Here is a 22,120-nt window from a genome sequence, read left to right on the forward strand (position 1 = left end):
AGATACAAGATTCATAATTCCGAAGGTTTATTTTAAAAAGACATTTAAAAATTATTGAAATTTGTGCTCCTCTCTCAAATTGGAACATTTTTGTAGATTTCTTTCTGATTTTGCACAGATTGAAGGAATTTTAGATATTGCAAAATATGCAGTGCAATATTCAGAGGTGCACGTTCAATGATGATGAGATGATCAAACAGATGGGCAAATAAAATAAGATCAAACCACTGAACAATAAATTGACAGCCAACACTGGGACCAATGTCCAGCTCATACTAATGACCACAGAAGTGACCACTGTCCAAGCTCTTGGGGGACTCACGTCGGTCTCCGAGTCCTCCAGACCCTTCTGCTTCTCCTTGACCTTCATCTCAAAGACCTGCTCCATCTCCGACTCCATCTTCTTCATCTTCTTGTCGTGCTCCAGCTTCTCCTCCTCAAACTGGGCGATGGGGTTCTTGGAGCTGGCCCTGTGATGAGGGGAAAACAATTCAAACCATGACATACAACATCATAAAATAACAATACCAGGTCTGCCAACATTCCCACATCCAAATCAGGGAGATTCCATACAGCAATCAGGGAGATACATCTGTGTGTTATATGCATTTCAATGGGCAAAAATAATTCCCAAATCAGGGAAATCTTAATATTCTCTTATTCAGACATGAACAGATTTTGACGTTTTCAGGGAGACTCCTGCAGAATCAGGGAGACTTGGCGGCTCTGCAATACTGTTAATAATGATGATGATGATGATGATAATAATCAAAATAATGACAATATTAACAATCATCATCATCATACTCATCTCGGTACTTAATATATAACATACAGATCAACCTCTTGACACTCGTGGAACTTTTGTATAGACACTTATGACACATGGCACAGAAACAGCTGAGAGGAGTAATCAAAGAGTGTTTAGAAATACAAGTAAGTCGTGGAGAACTAAAGGTTGAATGAGCATGATTTTTGTTCTGATTGAAACCGTCTGTTGCAGACACCTGGTGAAGAGGATGGGAAAGATTGTGCAAAACTTTTGGACCTAATAAAAGAAAATGTACTATCACTCTATGGGTGAAATATAACTGCATCTGAGGGATAACTTTTGCTGGTTGGTTTGTAAACAGTGATAGATTTATTCATATGATCAGGGGAAGACAAAGAGACACTACAAACAAATCCATAAATTATACTGTTGCTGATATTTAGACAATTGCCATGTACAACTCTAAAATTTTCCTCTAGCTTTGGGAAAACTTTTAAGGGATGGTAGTTTTGGTTGAGTTGGGGATTCAGGTTTTAACATTTTTGCCACATCAATAGAAACCGCCTATATGAAATATTAAAAAGGTGGGTCCCACCTTTTATTAGGACCACTTTGTTCTACCTTGTTTTTGGATATCTCATCCATTTAAAAAATACTTTTCATCAAATTAACTTTGAATTCCTCTTAATAGAATTGTATGGTCTTTACTATTTCATATAAGTGGTTTTTTATTATCTTGCAAAAAGTTTTAAAATCTGAATCCCATCTCAAGCAAACTAAACAGTCCCTTTAATCTGATAAGGATTAATGTAAATTTGAGGGCTGCATGTCTGAAAATCTGCCCTTTCAGGGAACCAAAGCATGCATGGTGCGTGTGGCGAGATTTTCACATACCACACAGGAAAACCTCTTCAACCTCGATGCACTTCTACTTCCCTTGCTGTTCTGCATTTAGAACTCGTCCTTGAAATGACACTGACCACTGCGGGTCAAAGATAACAATTCTGTTTTTGGAGTGAATCTTAATCATGCCCTTGATTCGACATCAAGATCAACTAAACTTGAGCAGTTCCTGCTGCTGCTGTAGTACACTGCAATCTTCTGGAAATTTGCAGCAAGTCCATGTTGATCTTGTGAGTTTACAAAGGGCAGTGAAAACCTAAGGTCCCACAAAATCCAGTTACACTGGCCAACGTACTATCCCACATCATTACTCTATTGTCAAATGTATAAACCATAGGAACCTTCACAGTAGTTTGTCAAGACTGTGCTCAGCCAACCATCCAGATATATTCTATATTTCTAATTAAGCTATTTGGCACACAAACCAAATCTTCACGTCTTTGAATTAACTACAAGAGATATGTGAATAAAAGAATGCATCTACCTTCCAATAGTGAGGTACATTTTGTAATAATCTCTAACTTCCAAATGGAATCATTCCTGTATGATAGGATATCATCAAATTCATATATCGGTATACAGTCCCACTATCAATTCATAGTATGGCAGCTAAACGCGGCCTGAAAACTACCCAGTCCTATCACTTGACCACACGCAACATAAATTGTATGGAAGTACTGTTGACTATGGTGCTGCAATGTACACGTATGATTTAGCATACAGATGTCTATTTTTTTTTTGGCCTCCCTGCCCTATTTACTACTGTAAAACCAGAAATGTTTGTGTGCATTTTAATTTCGCTAATTTCACGACAGCAAAAATTTGCGAAATTAAAATGCACGTGAAGTTCTTGTCTACACTATATGCATTGAATGCCAGTGGCGACTTGCAAAAACTTCATACCACAAAAAAAGGTCGTCGGCTCCAATTCGCAAAAAACATCTTGCTGTACAGTATATTCAACAAGGGTCATTGAGAATCCACCAAATTTTTTCCCCAAAATCCACAATCCTTACTTTCCGCCCTTCTTGGCGTCTCCCGACGTGACGGCGGTCAGCTTGCGACACCGGAAGTTCTCGTAGTGGACGTTGTTGGTGACATCCTTAAGGTCCTGCATGTGGGTGCGGATCAGCATGTTGCGCAGCGGGATGAAGTCACAGTGTTCCAAGTTCTCCACTGTGTGGTGGGAAGGACAGGGTTAGAGATGGAAGAGGAGGACCGGTATTCAGAGGGTTAGCTGAGTCAGTCAGGGTAGAAGGTATAACTTGCTTTTAACCACTTAGATGCTGTTTGATTAGACCTACATGTACACATGTAACTATAAAGATGTCAGTTTGTTTGATGGCCAGTTGTTTGTTTGTTTTACAATGTTTTGTATATGGCACATACAGCCTGTAGTGCATGATTACTACTACTGTTTGCTAGCTATTGCTTGTAACCTGGGATGCTCCAAACCGGATCTGCACCATTTGCCCATTTTCCTATTTGTGTATGGAATGGACAGTTTAAACGAAGTGAAATGGAATGTTTTGCATGCATACATATCGTCGGTTGAGAATGATAAGGGCGTTAAGTGACCACAAAACCCATAGTGTTCGAGAAGACTTAAAGCCCTTCTCATTCTCAACTGACGATATGTACATTGCAGTTATTTCACATATAAGACTGCTCATTTTCAACCTTAGAGAAGGATTCAATGAAATCAACCATTTAATTCAACTCTACTGTCTGTAAAATACAGACATTCACTGTAGAGAGGTAATGGCATCATAACGCACAACGTCTGCCCAGCTGGTCTCTCTCTGGGTTTTGAACCAGGAACCTCTCATTTAAGTCCAGAGCACACTAGTCAGTCGATGAGACAACTCACCGATCGTCTTCAGCCATTTTTAAAATTTTTTTAGATCCCATCACAAGTGACAGTAGACAGAATGATCAAAATGCAGCAAATCACAGCACATGATTGCAGCTTTACGCAATTGTACTGGTGCACTTTGATGCATTCAACTCATTCCAGAGAAAACAACATACATATGAGGAGTTTGGTCGCAAAAACAGGTTCACCGCCATTTTTACACATTTTACACCAAGTCCATTTTCAGATAGAGCAAACTACAGCCTTTCCAAGGATACCTCCCTTGTCAGATACCAAGGAATATTCTAGAAGTTGTGATTTAGAAAATCCCATATTTTCCTAATTATTTTCTTTGTTTTTTAGCTGTCTTAATTGCAAATATCTCAAATTGACAAGAATGGAGTTACAGTTGAACCTCTCTTATCCGGCCTCCCTTTATCAGGATCTCTCTATTATACGGACGCAATCTCGCCGTGATTTTTTTTTTTTTTTTATAATTACGGGAGGAAAGAGGGATTCCCAACTCAATCTAACAATGGCGACCCACAGTCAACTTTGCCGAGCCGTGATGATCGAATTTTGAAGCGTAGTTTCGTCGACTCGTACTGTTTATTTTCAAGATCTACTTGATACATTTCTTAATAATTATATAGGTTAATCATCCCAAGAATTTATAAAAGAAAATTATTTCATTCTTGCAAACACGAACCTCTATTTTGGGGTCTGTTACTGAGTGTAACAATGAAAAGGTTGCAGTATACACATTACTACATGTGGTACTACAATGGGCTACATCAGTACATGTGTATGTATATGTACATGTATAAAGCACTGAGTCTCCCGTATCCGGCCAAATCCCTTATCCGGATGAGCCCCGGTCCCGACTTGTCCGGATACGAGAGGTTCAACTGTACCTCATTTTGCCATCAATCTCTTCATAATCTACATCTAATGCAAAGAAACATCTCATTTCCATAAAGCCATGTCAATTACAGACAACAGTAAGAATTTTGGATACAGCAAAGTACCCCTGCATTTTCATGTTGGGAGGCAAACATTTAGGGCGTGGTGCCCCTGAAATACCTTCGGCAATGCCCCAGGGGTACTGCCGACCTCTGACCCGCTTTCCGTTGACCTCCATTATGTGGTTGCTGCCGACGACTGCGAACGGGACGCGTTCCTGTGGGTGCCAAATCAAAGAGGAGGCCGAAGATTAGACTACATCATGTGATACATGCAGTGTACGTCTTGTCACATCTAATTCCCCATCATCAATCGATTTACGACAAGAAATTGAATCATCTGCATAGGTTCGTCAGTTACTACAAAGACACACTGTACGTATGTACAGAGTGTGCAGATAGAGCCGAGTACTATCGTGTATGAAATTGGATGACCATTTCTAAACATTAAAAAAAAATCATTACATCACTATCAATATCCCACGTACACAAGAATAGGCGTCTATGAATACTAACACTTATGACTTATGAACACAAAACTGCATGTTATCTTTTAACAACTAGATACACTGTATTAGCATAATTTATTTTTGATCTCATTCCATTTTATCATATGTGCTAGTGCAGATATGAACATTTTTTTATGCCAACATTCATTTGACACAAAGATTTTATTATTGTGTTTTCACTTTCACAAGATTCTCTTTTCATTAGAGTAATGTTAATACACGGTACATGTCACTTTGCAACTGAAATTTACAGACACACTGCAAAGGGGGAACGCTGAAAGACGCCGCACGCAAATGTGCGAGATTAAAAGAAGAATGGAAAGAGAAAAGAAGAACACGAATGTAAATATGCAGGACCGGCAAAGAGCTACAGAAATAGAGCACGCAGTTTCACACGAGAGAAAGACACTGAAGTCAGAGCATGACAAAGCAAATGAATATCCTTGTTCATCAAGCCTGTCACTTAACCCATTGAGGACGAGTCCCGAGTATACTCGGGCAAGTGTCTACGGGAAATGCGTGTTGGAGCAAAATTAAACCGTCCTCAACGGGTTAAAAGACTCAATAAATATCGAATACTAATACTCAGCCACATTCTAAACATTGTACATGTCAACATGGAAACAAAAAGAAAAAGACATGATTGTAATCTTTCCTGTGATACTTTAGGATGTGCTTTCTGGAATACGATAGTAAATTTACAACCCCCCCCCCCCCCCACACACACACACACACACACAATGAAATTCCTAAAATTTGTAATATTTGGAAACTGCTAAAAAACAATTGGATGTCAATCCAATCCACCAAATTTTCTATTATACAATGATTAATCCTTATGACTAAGAACAGAGAAATATCTGTTAACTAATGTTTTTGCTATTGTTTTTTATTGTAAAGACTGGGACTAGATGTCCCACACATGTATCAAGTGCATTCACCGTAAGTAATTTTGGCCCAAAAGCATACCAGTGGACCACGTTTTCTCATTAACAGAGATTTCCAAAACATTTTAGCAGTGAACACTTCTTATGGGTGTAACCATTTTTAATACTGGACTCGCAACCAAAAGAAATTCACTAGAAGAAGCTCTCTCTTCAGTCAAAACATGAACATTGCACTAAAAACGCAAATTTGTTTCTTTTCTTTTTTGCATCTTTTATCTTGTATCAAATTGAGCCATTTTCTCTACTTCTTCATTTTTAGGAAGTTTAAATCAAAGAAGTGATCCATCCCTTCCTCATTCTAGTTTCTGCAAAGGCAAGTTTTGCTCCCAACGCACCAAAACTCTCTTGCCCAAAACCCACACGGCATTCGCTACCAGGGCCAGGCCAATTTTGCAGAGAGAGAGAGGAGCGAAAACTTGTGCAGAGAAAGCAATGGGACAGAAAGGAAATGGCTGTTGCATAATCTGCCTGACAGACTTTGGATGAATATCAAAAATAGAAATCTCCCAACTCGTTAGCATACAGTGAATCAGCCTTTCACACACCTGTGCGATACTTCATTCACACCTTCAGGTTGAATGACCTCAATCGTAAATCACCCCCCTTTTCCCCCTATCCTGTGCCTTATGCTATCTTCACATGGTTCCTCAATGACTACTTAACAGTAATCATGAATCAGAACACTTTAATTTCGACAAGAGTGCTCTACAGCATATCTTCTCAAAGCAGGATATGATATTTCTTTCCAAATATGTGAAAGTAATCTTGTTATCTTGGTCAAATTTTTGTACTTCATTTATCTATCTATTCATCTATTTGGTAGGGTGATTTTGAGGAGTGTATAGGCACATGGAATAAACTGAACTTTCATCCTGCCCCCTCCCCGTTTCCCCCATTCACTAGTTACATTCAGACATGATCCTTAATGTCAAGGATAACTAACCACGAAGATAAGTTCTACAGGGTACCAAGTGTCGCATGGTCGATTTCGTTACAAAATCAGTCATTATGTCAATAAAAGGGAAAATCAATTCATTGAAGAAAAGACTGATTTCGTAACAAAATCAATCGTGTGACACTTGGCACCCCATAGAACTTATCCTCAAGGTTAAGGATCATCATCTGAATGTATCTAGAAAAAGAATATCCTCTAGTGAAAAGCATAAAGTTGACAGTTAAAAAAACAAACAAAGCAAATGATGAGCAGTTGATAGGCATGATTATATACTATCTACTCCTCACAATTCTCGAAACTTCTACACACACATACAGTTGACAAGAACATTTTTTGATGAAGACTGTTTGACATCAGGACGAAAACAAAATGACACATCTTCTGGTTAGATCATGTACATTTCAGAAAAACAACAACAACAAAAGAGAATCATTCCAAGTTTGAGCTGGAGGGGAAAAAACAAAGCGATGAATAGCTATTCAAGTGAGATCATGCTTGTGAATTTTCTCTGGATTTCGGTTGCAATTTTGAAACATTCCAGCGCAACTTACTACAAGTTTCTTCTTTCTTGGCGATGCTACTCGTGCCTTTACATTTTTTTTTTTCAAAGTAGAGGGCAAAGAATATGTTTTGTTAAATGATTTCCATTGCAGCATGAGAATATGGCATTAGCTTGATAGCTTGCAGCTGCTTTGAGCAATGTAAAGGGCAATATGGTTTAGTCCCTATCGACTCCATCATTTGGACAAAGGGGCACGTAATACATGATTTACGCAAAGGCGTTCAGTAAAAGTTATTGTTAACATTGTGAGAAACTCCGTCAGCTCTACCAGGATGTCTGAAGTTTGGAGCATCGACCTCTATTCAGTAGTGTATTGATATTAACTCTACTAGCGCAGATTATCACAAAACATAAGATTACGCGGTACAGACACACAAGATAAACAAGAAGAGAAATTTCATCACTTGCTTTCTTAATCGAAATAATTTAGACCCCAATGTTGGTACTTGCTGTATGGTCATGAGCTCAAACATAGGTTAAGCATGCCCCTGCTAAACTTATTTACAACCTCATAGCATCTACATGACTGTGAATATGTAATAGTCACTTTATTGCTGCAATATTGTTCTCACACTACAAGCTACATTGTATGGCAGAAAAATTAAGCACACAAGTTTTTGCATATTGCAGTTGTTGAACACAAGAAAAAAAAAACCCAAAAGAGGACGGTAACAATCCTAATATTTCAGAGAGAAGAAGAAAAAGAAGAAGAAGAAGAAGGAGAATCAAGGCTGTAAATCTGCATACATTCAAAAGAAGAATTCAAGCAAAATCAGAGGGAAAAAAAATACTGAACAAATTCATGTTAAGTTCATAGATATAAGACTGCCACGGTGTCTCTTCAGAAGATATTCCACTGCAACATTCTCAGGTTAATATGCAGAGTGCAAGAGGAAAATGTTTTAAAGTAAACGCAAATAATCCGAGAATGGAAAAATGAAGATGCTTGTGAAATTCATTGTGCTCATTGATCAGTGTATTTGTTGATGATGGAAAGTTTTTGCATGAAATCATGCTAAAAGCGTAAAGCTTAAGAATTCGCCAAATGCTTCAATTCTTGTCACGCAACCAACTCAGTCCAGGTGAAGCTGTAGGGAGCTGTGACCAAGTCAATCATATGGGAACAGATAACGCACAGAGACAAGATCCATAAGTTGCCATTCACAGACGATTCAATTTCATCAACGACACACAAACTGGGAGCCAAAATGATTGAGATTTGGGTCACAGGCAAAAGACAGCCAGTCTCAGAAAATCTGCGCAGTTATTATCATCATCCGTTTCAGATCATTACCACCAGTTGTTTGGCTAGGTTACCATCATAACCCACAACTATCGTAACTTTTCTTCTGCTGTTGAAATCAATTATATGATTGGAAAAAACAACGACGCTGGTTATTAAAAAATGCTGGAGTGATTAGACAAATATGGCGCATTCAACTCAGACACACATCCTACATTTTTTCTTGCCAAGCGTCAGCTGTTATGTTTCTCTTTTGATAAACAGAAGTTAGCACGAGGTGTAACTTTGGCAACTTATGACTCGTCCAGTGAGCTCTGGGCACCACTGTCCCTACAAGCAAAAAAAAAATCATATGTGAATAAACAAAAAAAGATGGAAAATGACGGTGATTTCTGGTATACCTTCAAACTGTTGGGAGAGTGCTCTTTCTCTTTGGGGCCATTCCTCCGTTGCTATTGGTTCGTTCACATGAGCGAGGGGGTGTGGTTTGGTTGGACCAAGAGCGCATTCGTGCACGGACCAACCATGATGGCATTCCAGAATGGGATGTTAGGTGAGGCAAGCAGAATGGTTGGAAGGGGGAGGGGAGGAAAGGGTAGATTGGTGGGGATTGAATGAGGGAGGGATAGATATAGGGAGGAAGAGTGAAGAAGATTATGGGAGAGGGGTGTGGAAGAGGGGCAGACGTGGTAGAAGAGGTTGGAGGATGGGTAGGGAGGGACATCAGGGGATTATTGGGGATGGTTTGTGAAGTGGTTGTGGTGAAGGTGGGGAAAGGGAGGCAGGAAGAGTTAAGGGGGAAATAATTTGGAATAAATGGGGGAAAGGATCAGAGGATGATTTGGAAATGGGAAGAGCGATGGGTGGTAGAGGGGTTGGAAGAATGAAAAGTGTAAAATTTGGGGTGTGAATAGGGATGGAGGTGGGGACGGGCCAGTGAGGATGTTGTGGGCATGTGAGATGAAGGTTCGGTGGAAAAGGTGCAGGGAAAGGATCGGTGACAGAGGCGCGAGCGAAGGAGCAAAGATAAATGGGAGACGTAAATATGATGAGATCAACAGTAGTGGTCATGTCATGGTCATGATACATGGACGAACAGGAGGAATGTACGAAACCCAGAATGGACACAGAAGCAGAACGTCATCAATAGAAAAGAGAGAGAAATCCACAGGAGACAAGCGGGAACAGAAGAGATTGATGTGATGTGAAGCCAAAGTGGTGGTAGAAACAAATGTTGGACCAGCGTAAACAGTGAAAGGTTGAGAGTGGAGTAATTTACAGGTGAATAAATAAGGGGAAAACCCACAGGAGGTGATATGAAAGGATGACAATGGCAAAAACAAAAACAAAAGTTAGAAAAGAGATGAATGAGTGGTAAAAGGTCATAGATGCAATATTGCGTAAAGTCGAAGCAAAAGATTATTCAGGGTGATGTTCAACACAGAAGCAGGATTGATTCACAGATCAGGTACAGGGGGTGTGCGGATTTAAGGATGGTCAAAGAATCAAAGGATGGAAACAAACAAACAAAACACAACAAAAAAAGAAGTTGTTAAAGTTAAAGCCAATATCACCAATGCATGGGTGACTAAATAGATGCAATAACAACACATACAATCATTGTATGCATGTACAACAACACTCAGCCTTTATGCCCGATTCAGTGGAGTCACAATTCAATGCAATGGTAGTGGCAGACCAAAATGGCTATATTACACTCAATGTCTTTCACCATTATGGAAATTTCACAACGCCCTAAAATCTCTGTCCTAAACAAAAAGGTAAACGATGAAATATGCTTCATACATGTATGCAGTCGAACACCATCTTACTAGTAAATCCCTTTTGAGCAATAATATGGCAAAATGATTCTGACGGTTTTCTCCTTTTTGCCAGAATGAATCCTGAGAGATAGATAACACATTTCTTCAGACTGGACAACTGAGAAATGCAAATTGGCACAAAAAGTGGACTTCACTGTCTTCACAGTACTTGTGGCAAGAAATCTGATTTTTAAAGTTTTATGCATATAGATAGAGAATTGTGATTACACCAAGGCAACCCATTTCACACAGAGAAAAAGAAAGACTCTACTGATTACTAATCTTGTGTCTGCTGTACGAATGGACACCTCTAAACTAGACAGACACTTTACACATACTATTTTTATTAAGGAGAAAACCACAACCTTTTTAGAAAAGATATGAAGGCAGGAATGTACAAATAATATCTGTCTATGCTAGTACTGTTTGCTAATCAGAGAGCATAGATACACAAAGATGTGAAACCCATTCAATGGCATGAATGAATAAACTCTCTACCAGCCATCTAGCCTAGCCAAGCCATGAAAAGGAAACAAAAAAGTCTCTTTTAGAGTTACTTACGATTCCCTCGAATGCTCTGGCAATGTTTCTTTTATCATCAATCTCTTACAGGTAGAATTGTCAAGACTTCTTGCATATTTTACATCATTTCATATGTCCACAACCTCCAACAACCACTGCCAATTTGATACCTTGTTTCAGTTCTTTTTTTTAAATTTAGTAATCAAAGCTAAATTTCTTCTTTCCGATCTTTTCAAGGAAAATGCAGGCTGCGCCAAGTAAAAAAAAAAAAAAAAGTTCCACACGACCAACTTTAACCATGTTCTTTAAACAACTTGAATACTGCAAAGGCTCGTTAAGTACGGTAAAGTCAACCATTACTGTCTATGCACGTGGGGCTACTTTCTGGACATTGCCGAGAGGTCATTTGACCGTCCCGACATCGCTACGCGGTTATTTGACCTACCGTGACTCGCTTATTCTCCTTGTTCTCCTCTTCCTCCTCAATGTCTGGGAATTCATAGATCTTGATCTTGTGTTCGTTGATTTCAGCCATTATCTGTGTGGGGGTCAAGGGGTCAGATGCAGAGGCACACGAGAAAAATAATGACGAGGCAAGATAAAAAATTACATGTATGTGCATACTTGCTTTTTTGTTGTTGCAATGATATGAGCAATAAAGAAAATCATCAAAAGTCACTTCGGCTTATTTTTAAGTTAATAGATTATCTAAAATTTCAAATAAATGGGACTTAAAACGTGTACATGCAGGCAGATGAACATGAGTACATTCTGCAAAATTATCATGTGTGGGCCACATAAAGGTTCATACCAGAGCTCGCTACACACATGCATCAGTGTTAAGAACTATAATTGTATAAGGGGCCAGACTCTGTCACAAAAAAAAAGGTTAATTACTTGATTTGTCACTTTCACTGACAAAGAACATTTAACTCTGACAGGAAACCGACTCCCATTCGTCCCTTCTGCCTCATAATTATTAAAGGTGACTCTGTGTGTCAAAGTGAACCGACAGCTGATGCCCTACATTCAAATGATCTACATACACACACACACTACAAATATGCACACACAGAAAAGGGACTGCGAATGAGCAAGTGCAGGGGGGGGGGGGGGGCAAGGGAGAGAAAGAAAAGAGAGATAGAAATAAAAAGGACAAAAAGGTCAAAGTGTTCTACTGGCAGGTGCCACCTTTACAACATTGACGTCACGCAATGGATAGGGATCAATCAATATTTCAATATACGGGTCAGGTAACTGATGCTAGTACCTAAGGTGGCTTTAAAGAGAAAAAAAAATCCATTCAAGGGATTTGTACCATGGCATCCCGTTACTACTGGGCAACACTTGCTTCCACATAAGGCCAAAGATACCATCAATTTTGTGGATGGTAAATCTCCTGTGAGGTGGGGGATAAAAGCTGACTTTTAGAGAAAGGAGCAAAGGGGGGGGGGGGGTAGTGGTTTAAGAATGGAGCAAGTTAAAGATGAAGGAGCCAGGCTTAGTAGTGAGGCAGTGGTTACATCAGCATGGCACTTAGTGTGAGGGGCAGAAGCCAGGCAGGGGGGTGTGGCAGGGGGCTCGGCAAAGAGTTTGGCAAAGGGGAAAAGTTGTATGGGGGGAAAAGGTATGCACTTTGCAGGATTAAGACCAGAGGGTAATGACCATGTGGGGGCGCTGTGGCATAGTGGATAGGACTCCCGACTCCCAATCGAAAGACCCGAGTTTGATTCCCGCCAAGTGCTTACGTCCTTGGACAAGATGTTTTTACCCACGATGTTTCTCTCGACCCAGGTGTATAAATGGGTACCTGGCAATGCTAGGGTAATAATAATGGCAGGGCCCTCTGGTAGAGCAGTGGCAACAATGAAGAGGCTACCCTGGATAAAGGAGACCTTATTATCATTATTATTATCCTGTCAAAATCACTATTCCTTGAAAGCAGAAGCTGCTGTCAATTTCACTCTCTAGGCCGAGGCACAGTTCTCAAAGAGCAGTTCCTGGAACAACAGGTTTGACCACATGTGAATCTGAAATGGTGTAGTAGCCTCATCACTGCTCTACATACATGACCCTTCATTGCCAGTATATATACGGCTTATTTGCGCCTCATCCTCATCACAATTGTGTACGTAGCAAAGCTTCCTCTTTGGTTTGATTGGACTATACAACAAATTTTACCTCATTCACCAAATTTGACATATTCCTCAATAGTATGCTTTGAAGACAAGACAAGTACAACTAGGATCATTTATTTGAAAATAATCTCAGCAAGTTTGCAAATACAATGCCCATACCCTAACAGCCTCAATTTCCAAACTTGATTGCTTTTTTTGTTTTTTGTTTTCCCTCGTGGCTACAAATGTGGTCTTTTGCATTTCAGACGGTGCCTTTTCTCTAGTGCTCTGCAAACTCCCTGCAAATTCCCCTGCGCCAGAGCCAGACCTTTCTCCTACAGCTCTCGCTATGTGACGTCTGCGTTGACAATCTGCCAAGGAAATAACTCATTTCCATACCCTACTTCCCAGGCCAGGACCTGTACAGTGCCCTACTGCACACCTACATTGCAGAAGGAAGCGGTCCCCCCTTTAGGAAACTCTGCCACCGACAGCCAACACTGAGCAGTGTCAGAACTCTTGGCCCAGCCATGGCCGAACAAAGACTCCACAACTTGTGCCGATTAATTCCCAATCTTTCCGAACATTGCCTGACCATTTTTAGCTTGTGGTCAGGTAACACGACACTGAGAAAAGAAAATCTTCATTCCCAAAATAGTCCTGAAAGGAAATGTATTTGTTATTTGACAAATCTAAAGTCATCGTTCCCCATTAATTCCTTTTCTCCTTTTGTCAAAGAAATCGATGGGCCTAGGAATATCCTTGGGTGATAAAGTATTCTTGTATACTAGCACTCTTACAACTTTATTCCATCCTTCACCACAAAAGCCTCATTTCATCTATCATCTTCACATCAGTGATACAATGGATCTGCAACACCTTGATGTGGAAACTAGCATTTCACACCTGTTATCCACAACGTGTCCCCCCCCCCCCCCCGAAAAAAAAGATAACCAAGAAATGGCAGTATGGTGACTGGTTTGTCTCCATAACATAATGCCTCCAGCAACACTTTGTGGCGGAGGCATCAAAACTCTTAAATGAAACTTTCAGATTCTCCATTCCCAATCTCAAAAACTGTCCCAAACCAGAACCACATCAATTCACTTTTGAATGAATTCATTTGATTTTAAAAGATGATAAATCCAGAGAATTATGTCCATGACACTGTCAACCAAGTTTCTGGAGGCAGTTCGATACTTGTAGGAGGAGAAATTAATCTATGGTATTTAAAAACAGTTCAAATCTTAAATTAAAACACTCATTTTCTGAAAATACTCAAGCATGCAAGAATGTTCCTTGAGTAGGGTTCTATTTGTCTACCATAAACACACTCATGTATAAAGCACACCTTTTTTGTCCTGAAAAATATGGAAAGTTGGGGGTGTGCCTTATACACAAATACAAGTACACGTTGTACCTGTGTCTGTGTTTTGGTTTTTTTTGTTCCGTTTGATGTCCAAAAAAGGTAACATCCTAAATATCTAAAAGCAACACCACAAACAACAAAAAGACTAGATAGCAGCTCTGCTACTGGCTATCAACACAGCATGAGCCAAAATATATGGGAAGCTTATATGACAAGACTTGTATTTCCCCAGCAAGGAAGCACAGAAGATAATTTGGGAGACATTTTGTCTGGACCGGAAAGTTTCCCCGCCGCCTTCCTTTCAATATGATGACAGTAAAGAATCCAAAAAAGAAGGGGGGAAAAAAAAACAAGGAAGAAAACTTGAAATCCTACATAATCCAGGCCACTATATAAATTCTAGCAAAGTTGGGGGTGGGGTGTGGGGGTCAGCATCTGAAACCTTACTCAGGCAACAGATTCACCTGTTGGGCGGTATGGACAAATTAGCAGGCACTAAAATAGACCTTAATAGGACTGGACAGGTCAAGTCACTGCACAGTGCTGGGTTTAGCTGGAATTTGACATCCAACGTTCTGGCTCTGGCTCTGCCTACGTTCATGCTTGGCAAGTCGCGTCAAAAGAACGGCGAGCAAGTTGCCACCGTGACACTCTTAGCCTTGAGGATTAACAATTTTAAAAAAATTTAAGCTCTATGAGAGTTTAAAATAATGTATGTAGTCCTGATTGTTTGGTAATGCAAAGAATATGAACTTGCATAAGTTACAGGGTCATTTAAAAACAAGGAAAAGCACCATAACCCAACAGGATACAATGCAATATTCAAGAAAAGCAACAAATATGGATTTAGCTACAGTATGAAAGATGAGACACGCTTACATGTATCCCCCCCCCCCCCACGAGAATCACTGCTTCATAAATGCAATGACTGACGCTTTCACTGTTAAAAAAAATAATAATCATTGTATATATAAAATAAATTTTTAAAAAAGTGCCCCTGTTCTTTATAGGAATCTATAAAAAGTCTAATCTTGTACAGTTCTGAAATAGATTTGCAGCATGGCTTACAAAAGCTGATAAAGGCCTTTAAGAAGCCTTTCTTTGGGCAATGTCAGACTTGTACTGCACCAGCAAGAAAATGGTGCTAATCAGGCACTTTCAGTGCAGTGGCAAAGTTGGTTTAGCAAAATGTCATCTGCGCTAACACGTCTTCCTTACTGCTCTCTGTCTTCTGGTAAGCCGCAGAGTGAGTGGTGTACAACAGAGTTTAAAGGACTGGGACAGGGAGTGGGTAGGGGAGATAGAAGGGGAAATGGGGGTGGGGTGGGGCAGGGAGGAGAGGAAATGGGGTGGGGATTGGGACTTGGAGAGGGTGGGGTAAGGAAGGGGAGGGAATGGAGAGGGATGGGGGTGGGGACAAGTGGGACTAGTTTGCTGAACCACTGCATGAAAGATAATTAAAGTGAGAGAAAGATAAAGGAAGGGGGGGGGGGGGGGGGGGGGGGGCAAAGGAGAAATAGGGGTGGGGTTGGCCAGGGAAGGGAGGGAATGGGGAGAGAATTGGGAGAGGGGTACTAGAGTAGTTTCGCGCCGCCTCGTTCAATGATTTTCAAATATGCACAAACTCACCCTAAATATTTCACAACCTAAAATACTTGCATCTGAGTCTCCAAAGTCTGGTAGCAGTTTCCTATTTGCCGTTAATTTTGACACTTTTAAATACTGTTGGATGATTGACTGTTTATGTGAAAATAACAGGTGCACTACTGTGTACATGTACGTACCCTACTACTAACGACTGCTTGAGTATGGTGCTGAGCTTCAATTCAAAAGATTGAATTATTCTGAATTGTGTCTTTTGAGTGTCTTTATGCTCAACTTCTACTGGACTTTGGATACTAATATGCAAGTGTTTTAGGTTGTAAAATATTTAGGGCAAGTTTGGAGTAGGTTTAAGATTCATTCAATATGAGGTGGTGCATACATGTACATGTATCTACACTAGCATCAAGGGAGGGTATTGGGTGCGATAGAAAGGAGAAGGGAGGTGGGTGGGATGGGGAATGGGGTGGAGTTGGGTTAGGGAAGAGATGGGGTTGAGATGGGGGAGGGACGGGATAGCGTTAGGATGAGGAGGGGTGGGATGACGAGGGGTGGGGTGAGGGGAGGGGTGGGGTGAGGGAAGGGGAGGAAATGCGGTGGGGCTGGGGCGGGAGCAAAGTGGGATTAGACTGCTGAACCATCCAAGCTGTGAGTAACATGCACAGGTGGCTTACAGCAGGAAGAAAGGCAGGATTAACGATGCACTTGTACAGTGTACATGAGAAGAAAATGTACAAGCCACGCACTGCTCATTAACCAGCGGTCTGTCCATAACCCTAATCTTACTGAAAAGTAGTCTGTGGAATGAAATTATCTATGATATGAACTGAGGGATGCATGGATAAATTGTTAAGTGCTCCTGGGTTACTAAAGCAAGCAATTTTGCTAATTGCATTTTTGCCAAACTTCCCAGTTTTTATCGTAGTCAGCTCTCTATAGATGACCATACCACTCACCATGATACTGTTTGAACAGTATTAAGAATAACAGTATGGAATTAATGACAATAAAATGATTCAAATTAAAGATTAATCATAATAATGATGACAGTAGTACTAAAGATATCTATATTGCTTCTTCTAATCATTGTTATCATTATCATTACTACAGTCAAACCTGTCTTCGCGACCATCTGTCTATAGCAGCCACCTGCCGTATACAATCACTAAAAACAATTCCCTCCAAGAAAAAAGGCATGTTAAAGGACCCGTTTATAGTGGCCACCTGTCTATAATGGGCACTTATTTGGTCTCCCTTGGGTGGCTGCTTTAGACAGGTTTGACTGCATTATCTATTATTGTCATCAATCATCATTACCACCATTATCATCAAAGAAATAATGATGACGATAATTATTATACTAGATGTTGCTGCCCCGTCCTCACCCTCTTCTTGAATTCTCTGCACTCCTCCGGTGTGAGTGTGTCTGCTTTGGCTATGAGTGGGATGATGTTCACTTTGTCGTGTAACCTCTTCATGAACTCCACGTCCAGCGGTTTCAACCTGCAACGAAGGGCACGTAAGTCGTCACATGTTAAGATACGAGGAAGTTGAGGGCGACGGTGACTGATATCCGTACGCACTAGCACAGAAATTTTAAATCAAATGACTGTTAGGCTTGGATGTGGGAAAGTGACACTGTTGTACAAATTTCCTTCTTTTTTTTTTTTGAGTTTGTCAGTATTTGGAAGTAGCAATTAGGGATATCAACTTATTATATGCAAGTATTTGTATACACACCCTTTTTCTTTTTAAAAGTAAGGGCAAGGGTAAACCCTTAGAGGGATTATACAGGTACTTGCCTCTATGTTTCCTTCAATTTGTGCAGAAACTTCAATCAATGCCAGGGTGTTTTGTAACAAACAGAACCGAGAGATTTCGTTCAGTAACAGGTGTATTGCACATTACTTTAATGGCTCTTCAGATTCATGACATTTACCTTGAAAAGGGGTTATGGCAATTCATGACTCACAAAAAAGAATTCCTTTGATACAATAGCCATGTAATGCTGGGTTTCAACAAAAAAGCATCAATAAAAATATTGGAATTCTAAGTATTACCTAATGAACTTTGGGGAAATACAGCAATAACAAATAGCATTTGAAGGCTGCTGTCTTTTCGGCAAATAATTCAAGGATGATCAACTTCAATTAATCTGAGCAGAAAATTTGTCTTTATTTTAACATGAGTGGATGGTGTCACACCCTTTGAGCCTGCTAAAGCACCGTAGGCAAGTGTTTTGCTAGGGATGACATGCAATGCGAAGGATTCTCCTGTTCGTCTGGAGTGTGTTCGGATGCACGTAATATCCACGGCCCGTGGCGGCATCGCTGAGTCACGCAAACCTCTGATGTAACCACAGATTAAAATCCAGGGCCACGCATGACCTATCTCTCGAGGGGGGACAACATGGCCCTCCAACTGATAGCATGAGTACGTCCTTTCTCGCCCGTCATGCCTCAAAAATTGATCTCAACGGATGCCATGACAACCCCCTTCCAACACGTACTGATCTGCTGCATACATAGCAACACAGTTCATGGATGATTGGATCTGTGTGACCACTTGACCTAAAGACTGATAAAGTTGTTTAACACTTAAAAAAAAAAAAAATTCAGCATTACGGGATGTGTCCAATTATCGAGAAATTCTGACAGTGTAAAATTTGTCCCTATCCATTCTAAAATAGCACCACAGAGATTTTCAGAAAGTTGGGCACATGGAGTCTGTTTCATGAATGTCTTACAAGAGACTTTTTGCTCATAAGACACACTTATGAAAGACTTCATGAAATAGACCTCTTTGAAAGTCTCTCACAGCTACATAATCTATGAGCGACTTTGGCCATTCTGACTTTATGTAAAGACTTTTATGTGATGACTTCATGAAACGAACCCCAGATGAAATGGGAGAATCACCTTTAATGTGCATACAATGCATGTAGTCTAGCTTGCAGGAGATCAGACTGGGCATTTAAAAAAATACACACAATAGGCTAATTCAAAGCATCCTATTTACTACTGCACTTAAGTAAATGAAACATTCAAATTCAAAACGATAACAGACTTTGGAAATCTTGACAGTAGGTAGCTACAAAATTAGATGTTGCATTTTTTTTTTCAGCATACATAACATATTTCTCATTTCAGCCATATCACCTCAATTTGCAATTTTCTTTGCTTTAAAGTCTGTTCCTTTGAGGGTAATGTTGTTGCAAATCACACGTATAATTTTTGATGAATCTCAACCATAGTATGGCTGCACAATACATTGCTAGCATGCTACTGTCTGTGACTGTAAAAGCAAATCTGTGGAAAAACAAAAACAAAACACAAACACCACCACCAAAATAAAAAAAAAACAACCCAAAAAACCAAATGCATGTAACCCTCCACCTCCCCCCACCCCCCTACCCCACCCCCCCCCCCCAAAAAAAAAATGAATAAAGAAATCATATCAACAGAATATTACATTCTGCTCTGGCCAAAATTCCGCAAAGCCATTTATTGGATTTCTTTGACTGTCCGATATGAGACAGCATTTTATTGAACAAGACAGACCCTCACAAAGAGATGGTACTAGGATCAACGTGCCGATATGAAGGAAATTAATTCCTTTTCCCCTCCACAGTGTGTGACCTTTTAGCGGGATGTTCTCACCACTGAGGGGGCAAAATGTCTGCACTGGATGGCAGGCAAAGGCCAGCATGTGTTTTTTTTTACTCATTCTCTTCTGACAAATCTGTTACACACAAAGTCTATTCTTTATCATGTATTCATGTAGAACAGGAACTGATTTGCAATGACAATTTGACCATAGGAATTGATTTGCAATGACAATTTAACTATAGGAACTGATTTGCAATGACAATTTGACCATATGCATTCTTGTCAGAGGCCGACATAAAAATAAAGCTTCTGGTTAAGTTGGCGGTTTTCTGCATTTCTTTATGATAATGTGATTAAAAAAATTAATTCAAATGTATGATTAGTGTCTTGTATTGTATGATTACTATACATAATATTTTTTCAATTTACTTAATCATATTTGGACCCCTTCATTGTTATGTTATATTCATTTTGTGAAAATTACAAAAACGAAATGAAATCATACATAATATTTGTCAATTTACTTAATCCTTTCGGAGCAATTCTTTGTAATGCTATATTCACTTTGTGAAAAATGCAAAAATGAAATCAAATCAAATTCCATGCAAGTCTTATACAAGTCTTCATTTCTTTTTTTCCTTTTTTTTTCTCTATTGATGAGACTGTACACTTTAATACATCTTGTATCTATCTTTTTGGAGCAATACTGCTTATCGCTTTCTCGACAATCTGCAAGGACTGTGTGTGAGGTTTGCTTCCTGGAGTATAGATAAAAACTGCATATGTGTGTGTGGTTGGGGGTATGTGTCCAGATTTGTGGGGAGAATCGAGCAGGTATTTATATACCATGCTGCATGCTGTTTGATAGATATCTTCTTTGCTCCATCATCGCACACTGCAGTCCAGTTTTGCTAGAGTTTCATAGTTTGTTATTATCACTGCAACCTTACCGACACAGAATGATGAGGGCATTATCTCTGTGATAAGTCTACAGCATTAACAACCTTCTCGCTCTACATGGTTAGATCCTTTAATGGCCTCATCGCTGTCAATGGACAAACTGTCCAGTTCTAACGAAGCTTTCACTCTGGCAATTAAACAACCACCAAAAGAGACCATAACTCGTCATTCCCGTACGTGATAAAGGCCCATCCCTAAACTCAACGCGTTGTGCCTCGGTTGGGATCGACGCCCCGCCTTCCGGCTTCGGTTCGGCTACTACCTACCCGTGACCTGAGGGCGCGATGAAGTACAGGCAGCATTGTACCCGCTTGTCGGCGATGGAATATCTGTTGACCCTGGACTCTGAGTTGAGGTACTCCTCAAACTTGCTGTCTATGTGGTCCAGAATGGGTGCCCAGCTGGTCAGAGACAGGGAAGACAGGGGAGAATGACACAAAGGATAACATTAAACAATGATTTCTTTACTGGGACTGCTTAATTTGGCATACACAAAGCCATACTATAGTGTAGTCAGAACACAAAATTGTACCAATACAAGGAGGAATCTCAAAGCAGAACGTTTCATATGGATTAATTCAGGGTACAACATGTATACTGATTATTCAAATGTAAGCAAAAATAAATAAGCTGATTGTAGCAGAAATATTATACCTCCTTTATAACACACGCACATACCAGGGAGGTGAATACACCTCCCTGCACATACATACGACATGTATCTATACACTGTACTTGTAAAGCAGAATGCAGACTTCCGTTGGCCACACAGTCCCTGAGCATGAAATAAGATGGCCTGGTTATGATTTCCTCACAAAAAAACAGAACAAAACCCAAAACAAACAACACTACCTTCCTTTCCACCTGTCTCAAATTTGATGCGTGGTTGTCCACCGACACCTGTTTCTCAGACATGGGGTCTCTGTCAGCCCCAAGGACTGAAAAGTTACCCTAACATTTCCTGACTAACCCTAACATGCAAACATGCTGGCCTTAACATAGATTGAGATACAGATCCCGAAAAGCCAGCCAGTCACATCAGCATCCAGTAATGATCATTAGAATGATATTACTTTAGACACACAGGAAATACAACACTTATGGTGCCCTTCTTTGCATGATTAACAGATCTTGTTCTTTTTCCCTTCTAAATTGTATGTGTATGGAGGTGCATAACTTGAATCATTATGGTACAAAAAGGAATGTACTTGTATTCACTTTATTGAGATCACGAGATTCTCTGATAAAACATTGCACTATGAAAAAAAAAAAAACAACAACAAAATACTGTGGTAAACATGGTTAAGTGTCATCTCATTAAAATTTTGTGGGTCACATAATGACATGCCTACTGAAACTAGTGAAAGGTAGTATCTGTCTTTATAATTCTCTTTAAAGTGCAATGAATGAC

The 22,120-nt window shown here is 40.0% G+C and overlaps 1 protein-coding gene across 1 annotated transcript in view; it reads right to left on the minus strand.

Annotated features, from left to right (window-relative positions):
- Positions 1 to 22,120, minus strand: part of LOC139722202 (septin-7-like) — a 102,133-nt gene that overhangs the window by 13,064 nt on the left and 66,949 nt on the right. Inside the window, exons 5-11 of the mRNA XM_071633518.1 lie at positions 20,976 to 21,110; positions 17,527 to 17,644; positions 11,499 to 11,591; positions 9,110 to 9,160; positions 4,614 to 4,710; positions 2,692 to 2,851; positions 323 to 470 (exon numbers count right to left, since the gene is read on the minus strand). Coding sequence (XP_071489619.1) covers positions 323 to 470; positions 2,692 to 2,851; positions 4,614 to 4,710; positions 9,110 to 9,160; positions 11,499 to 11,591; positions 17,527 to 17,644; positions 20,976 to 21,110 — 802 coding nt within the window. The remainder of the gene's footprint in view (positions 1 to 322; positions 471 to 2,691; positions 2,852 to 4,613; positions 4,711 to 9,109; positions 9,161 to 11,498; positions 11,592 to 17,526; positions 17,645 to 20,975; positions 21,111 to 22,120) is intronic.

This window comes from Diadema antillarum, unplaced genomic scaffold (assembly GCF_040938485.1).
Source record: "Diadema antillarum isolate AM-2024a unplaced genomic scaffold, OU_Dant_1.0 scf00000160, whole genome shotgun sequence".
Lineage (NCBI taxonomy): Eukaryota > Metazoa > Echinodermata > Echinoidea > Diadematoida > Diadematidae > Diadema > Diadema antillarum.